At 37.0% G+C, this 6,914-nt stretch overlaps 1 protein-coding gene across 1 annotated transcript; it reads right to left on the bottom strand.

The window, feature by feature from the left end:
* Nucleotides 1–4,264: 4,264 nt before the first annotated feature.
* On the bottom strand, nucleotides 4,265–5,946 carry LOC113752880 (protein ELC-like). The gene has a single exon (XM_027296919.1). The coding sequence runs from the start codon at nucleotides 5,716–5,718 to the stop codon at nucleotides 4,486–4,488; it is 1,233 nt and encodes a 410-aa protein (XP_027152720.1). The 5' UTR covers nucleotides 5,719–5,946; the 3' UTR covers nucleotides 4,265–4,485.
* Between the last annotated feature and the right edge of the window lie 968 nt (nucleotides 5,947–6,914).

The following is a 6,914-nucleotide window of genomic DNA, read 5'->3' as shown; positions in this document are numbered from 1 at the left end:
TAAAGGGAAAACAAAGTGCCACAAGCCTTTTTAGAAATGTCAATATCATCTGCCAAATGGACTTTTATACTTGCCATCGTTAATGCATAAACATGTGTGTTTTTTCACAGTGGTAGAGGATTTCGACACTCCTAGAAAAGCCCCCAAAACTGTTCGAATTTTTGTATCCGAAATGAACCTTCATTCACTTTTTTAAAAAATAAAATAAAAATAGAAAAAAGGCCTTCACTCACGATTCTGCGAGCTTTCTAGTCCATTCATTTATCTGAACACTAAGTATATGAAGGTATTAAGGCTAAATGGAAATAAATTTACAACTTAGATGAACTAAAGATGAACTCATAAAACCATCAATTTGGTCAGAAAACTGCAATTACATTAATTTGAGAATAATTCGGGGCGTGTTAAAAATTGTAGAAAATCTCACGGATCAATCAAAATGATAAATGATTGAGAAGCAAACACAATTGAATATGACGTTTCACTGTAAATGCTCAACAGGGTAGCAGGAGAAAAGACCTCACACAATTTTCGACCATTAGTTGGTAAAAAAGGGCCAAAACTTGGACCATCTACACCCCCCCCCCCCAAACACACACACACACAGCCCCCACAAAAACACCCAAAAAAAAAAGGAGGGACTGCTGAACATCCACAATAACATGTTTAGCTAGAAGTACAGTTATGTATAATCTCATCATGAAGAACCATATAGACAGCTATGAAAAGCAGAATCGACCAAATGCAGGGTATTCCAGACCAAAACCTAAAACCCTGATAATTGTTAAAACACGAAAAATAAGAACCACTGACATCACCCATGGTGTGATTATAAGTGAAGTAACATTCAGCAACAATTGGCACTGAAGCACATGGAATGCTTGCCAATCAGTTCTTCACAGTTGTTAGGTTCAACTGATAACATCACTCAACTAAAGTTCATGTAACAGGATGCCTAAGCACATGAGAAGGAACCACTTAACGTCCTAAACTTCAACTCTACTACTGTTTGAAGGAGAAAATGTAGGTCCATTGATTGCCCCCCATTTAACAAAGCTCCAAAGATCTCCCATTCAATCTGTCCTAGCGTTTTTTACTTTTTCTGATTTATTGGTTCATTGACTTGATTCCAGTCAGCCATTTCCAACAACAAAACAAACCAGACATTTTCACCATTTTATTGACAAAGGATCACATACACAAAAAGCTTTGAGTAGATGTTCAAACAGTTGACCGATTTTTACAAACTTAAGGTTTCAAAGGGAAAAATCCAAGAAGATGGCATGACATAGAAGTACAATACATGCAACTATTGAAACTAAACACAAGCCAAAAATAATATTATACAACCATCTTCCACTGAAATCTTACACCAGAAAAGGCTTCATTTCTTGAATTCATTGATTAAATTATTTAGATGTGACACAGCAACCAAGAAACAGGAAAAAGAAAGTTTAACAACCTAAACCAAGACATTACAACCCCTGCTAGGATAAAGAAACCACAAGTTAGCAGTCATCCAACCTTGGAATGGATGAAAATAGTCCAACAAAAGAAACAAAAATCATCCAACCTTAGACTAGATGAAAATAGTCCAACTAAAGAAAATCAGTAGTCTATTAAGCCAAAAAAACACACGCTCTACATAATTACATCATCTTCATCCATAATATTTATTAAGATTTAAGAATCAGCAAAGAATGTAAGACAGGATGAACAAGTCATTCAAAGCAACCAAAATTCAAAATACAACATAGCTAACAAAACAATTCTCCAATAAGTAACTAGATGGTTAAGAACAAAGGTTTCCCAACTAAAGTGAAGCAAGTTGCAAGTTTGACACCATTGCATGAATCAAGGCAGTAACAATTTATGGATGTAATACAATAATTGTGCAAAATTGAATGGCCAAAACCACTCCATACTGCATTTTTATGACGTCAATTATCCCAAAATAAAGACTACATAAATAATTGGAGGTATAGGTCTACAAACCAAATTAAAGCAAATGAAAACCAGATTTTTTTAAAGTTTTTATTCTAAACCGGACAGGAGAAAGGCAAAAGGCTCCTTTGCAGGGCGGAATAGGAGGATTGGATACAACAAAAAGTAGAGAAAATTAGAAAGATATATGGAACAGGTTCAGTTGAGGACTAGAAGAAGATAACAAAGGAAAAGACATGGGAATTGGTCTAGGGCCTTCTCAAAGAAACCAGAACCACAGTCATGTTCTTCTAAAAAGTTTTATTAAATAACATTGCATCCAAGTAGAAATGTCAACCACAACCCAATTATATTGACCCGCGCTGACCCGCCCACTAATAAGTGGACTTGGTTATGCAATAAATTTTGAATGGGTCTAAAGAGGTACCCAATTAAACCTTTTAATTGGTGAGTAGTGGATTGACTTGGCTCACCCATTTATACCCATTTAAAAATAATTATACATTTTAACTCAATTTTTAGTGAGTGTTAAGCAAATAAATTTAAATTTCCTACCATTCTAATAACAATAAAAATGTCATTATTTCTTGTCAAACAACATGCGAAAAAATCTTCAAAAAAAGGTAGAATTTCAAGTGAATCATAAATGGGTAATTGGATATACCCATACCCATTTCTTAAATTGATATAAATGGGTTGACTCATTTTGATCCATTTATTAAATAGGTCTAAGTAAGTTGACCCAATTATACCCATTTCCCATTGTAACCCCTCCGAGTCACCCATTTTGACACTACCATTAAGAAAGTCTTATTTATGTATATGAAAAGATTCAGAAGAAAAAGAGAAGCTTAACTCTAGGGTGTTCTGGCACCAAAACTTCTAACCTAGACAAACCAGTGCAAAAGGAAAACAGTAATTGAAAAGCCCATCTTCACATTACTCCATGGAAAGTGAACTAAGGCCCTACTTTATAAGCCAATTCAATATTTAAACTTAATAGATTCAAATCTTAGCATGTTCAAATGCGTTTGATAACAAAAAATAGAATATCTAAATTAATTAAGTGGCACTGAATTTTCTAGACAAAACTTACTCCAAACAATAAGTGATAAACTATTCACTTATTACTTAATATGATATACACTCAAATATATCAGATTTAGAATTTAATAATACAATAACTCAATGGATTCAAATTTCAGATTTCAGACTTCAATTTTATCAAACGCACCCTAAGTAGCAATTTTGCGAAAAATGATTAACTAGACTTAAAGATAAAACCTTGTACATCTTCCAAGTTATTCCACGATTTACAAACAAAATAATTGAAGAAATGTAAAGGCTTCTCAATGAAACCACATTTTGTGCCCCCAAAACACACTCACGCACAAAGCTGATCTACTTATCCAGAAACTACAATTTCACATAACAAAATGATAATTTCCATGTTAAAAGTTCTATTTTCTTCTTGCATTCTTTTTCTTTCTTTGCCTGCTTATGCATTAAACGACCAAACAAATGAAAAATATGCCTCTTAAGGCCAGATACAGTCATCTACAGTTGGAGTCTAGAAGACACTGGAAGATGAACTCCTATCAGTTGTAAGGTAACCACATACAAAAGAAAATTATAACTAACAAAGAATATGACCATATGAAAATGGCAAACTTAGACTTAATGCCTAAACACATCCCAAAGCAAGAACAGTACTAAAAGAAATTTTCCTATGGAATTCTCTCAATCTGTGTGCATTGGATCTATTTCAAGCTCACTGATCTTTCTATTTTTTCAATGAGCACAAAATAATAAACCAATTTCAGAGCATTTGGATTTCATCATATCCATCTTCAGTATCAGCACTTCGAAGCAACATTTTCTTGTGCCTCATGATTGCTGTTAGGTTCTCAATTAATCATGCTACACACTTTATTAGACACACAACCTGGGATCTGCCACAATAGTATCAGAAACTTATAGGCCACATCCAACTAAGAAAGTATCACAAGTACATCAGACCACTTTTTCAGATCAGCCACACGACTGCTAAAGAATATCATCCTTCCGTTTAAAGTACTTAAAAGCAAAGTATAAAAATATGCCAGAAGAACCATACGATGTTATCAATAAAAAGTACCAATACATTACAGAAATTTACCTAAAATTAGAGTAAAACGCGATGAAAGAGAGACTAACAATTTTTTGCCCATGGTATGAATTCGCATAAGTTTTAAAGCTAAATGAGAACCAAACAGGTCAACCGCTCAAAGTTCTCTAATGCCAAACCACAGAAAATTGTCAACAATATACAAATCTTGGATCAAGAAATGCAAAATTTCATATATGAACCATCAAAAAGAATTCCTAGTGTTTCGTAATCAGAACAAATGTATAAAGAAAAAGAAACTTGAAGATAGTATTAACAGATATTTCACAAGTAACCAAAACAATTTAAAAGAACTATATAATTCTGCCACCCACTTCATCATTAACATCATGATATACCTGCTACATTTATTCAATTGCTTGAAAGCATTTCCATCAGGCAGCATAATGAGATGCCCTAGAAGCCATACTGGCCACCTGAGCCTGCATTTGAGCAGCCCTGACCTTAGACCCTGTGGCACGTTGAAAGAACTGCTCCCGTGATAACAACCTCACATTCCTCAAATACTGATCAAAAGGTATCGCCCCTTCCTGCGCCGCCTTATCCAATGCATAAATTGCATCTTCTATCGCCAAATCCGACGCTGCACACTCCAACATTTGCTGCGACAACACATCACATGGCTCAAAAACTTCATCCACATCAATATTGCCTCTCAATTTCCCCAGCTTCCCCTCATTGTCCCTCAACCACGCTTCCATCACATCCGAATTCATCAAAACCATCTGCAACTGCTGCTCTAACCCCTCCTTCTCATCCTGCATTTCCTTTAACCCTTTCCCCAACTGCTCAGCTCGCTGCCTCAAAACCGCTTGCAAGTTGAACAACCCTTCCATTTCCCCCTCCCTCATCTTCCTTAGCCCCATTATATCAATATGCACAGTATCCACCAATTTACTTACCGCATTCTTCCTAAATACCTCACTTGGGTCATCCATCCTTCCCCCTATACTCCCACCACTAGTACTATACGGTGGCGGGTATACTGCTGGCGTCATCCTCGGAGGTATCGCAGGCCTCGGACCCACTCCAGGTGTAGCATTAACACTATTAATGGAACTACTTATACTAGGATGTGGGTTAGGGTTAGAACTTGGGGTAGGGCTAGGGCTTTGGCGGCGCTGGGAATAAAGGGGCGGATCGCGGCCAAAATGGGCCGATAAACTCCGAGCTAATTCAACTAAATTGGAGCTAGGGTATATCCAAGTCTGCAAATAAGGAATTTTGACAACGCCGGAGGGATCCACAAAGGGGTGGGGCCGTTTAATAATCATATCAGGAGTGGGAGAGACCATTACCAGAGGCGCGTGGTGGGGGTAAGATTCCATGAGCCAGATGATTACCGGGATGTTGTAGGTGATGCCGTTGTAGAGCATCGGAACGGTGCCGTCGGCGTGGAGGAGATTAACGCTCCGGCCGTCGTTGTGAGTGAAGGTGCTGGTTTTAATGTTGAGAGAAGGATAGACATCGTAGAGAGCAAGAAGGTGTTGCCGGATCATCCACTTGACGTCTTCGGAGTACGGCAGCGCCGACGGTCCCCGTTGGGAAAGGACGCTACTGAGGAATTGTCGGGTCAACTCGGAGTTTCCCGGTTGCGGAACCATCATACCGGCGTCCGGAAATTTTTAATTGGAAATGGAGCTAGTTAAATGTGGGAATTATACTATTGAAATCGGGTAATTGATTGGATTGGATTGGGCGAGGAATTAATAAGAATCGCCGATTGGGGGAGGATTCCTGAGGAATTGTAGGATTGTATATTGGAATCTGGATTCTATAAGGAATTGCCGCGTTTGGGAAACTTAAGGCGGAGGATAACTGTATAATAACGGTGGGGAATTTTCTGGGAATAACCACTAATAGTGCCGCTTGCCTGGAGTAGTACTCTTTTTTCTTTCAGAAAACAAAAAAAAGTTTGGGTAAATTCGATTTCGATTTTACCCACTACCCTTAGATTCGAGTTTGGGTCAAAGTTTGGGTAAAAAAAGTTTGGGTATACAAACTTCACCGGTGAAAAAAATCTAAGGGTTGTGTCATAGCACTCCCTTGGTCTAGTTGGGTCTGTATACCCACTAGTTCCTACAACAGCCTCCTTAGGCTCCCCCTCCCCCTAGATTAGGATAGAGTAGGTTATACAAATGTATCGTTGCTGGAAAAAAAATTCGATTTCGATGATTATCAGGGGCGAGTAATACTCTGATATTGCCCTCTTCTACGGTACAAATGTTAATTGCATGTTTGTGATCTTAGTTAATGTCACATGGCTTTCCTAAGGCTTTTAAAATAGCTACATAGTCTCTTTGTGATTTTATGTAACGTAAAAAATAGAAGGAATGCATAATTGGTTATAGCGTGCATACCAAACGCATTTTAAAAGCTCATGTGATAAAATTTTAATATCCACATAACCTCCTTATGATTTATATAAATATCCTTTTACCCTTTGTGATTTTTGTATTTATTCACATAATCTCCCTATATTTTTATAAAAGGCGGTTAAACCGTCGATTGATTTAATATTTAACTAGAGGCACTATTGATATTTCAACTAACGACGTTACATAGGTTATTTTCTATCAAATTTCAACTTTACACAAAGCTAGGGGAGTGAAGTGGACATTTTAAAACGTTATGGCGTTCATGTGACAATGGATAAAACTACAGGAGATTATATGTAATTTACCCTTGTTTTCGTTCTTATACAATAGTAAAAGAAGCGCAAATAAATCCTAATTGAAACTAATTCAGGGAAAAAATCTACATTAGTGAAACTTGAACTCAAGATCTTTCCCCTGTGAAAGAA

This window comes from Coffea eugenioides, chromosome 11 (assembly GCF_003713205.1).
Source record: "Coffea eugenioides isolate CCC68of chromosome 11, Ceug_1.0, whole genome shotgun sequence".
NCBI lineage: Eukaryota > Viridiplantae > Streptophyta > Magnoliopsida > Gentianales > Rubiaceae > Coffea > Coffea eugenioides.
This window is presented reverse-complemented; position numbering and strand designations above follow the sequence as displayed.

Excerpts from the sequence above, each read along its gene's own strand:
- LOC113752880 (XM_027296919.1), bottom strand. The coding sequence starts at position 5,718 with ATGATGGTTCCGCAACCGGGAAACTCCGAGTTGACCCGACAATTCCTC.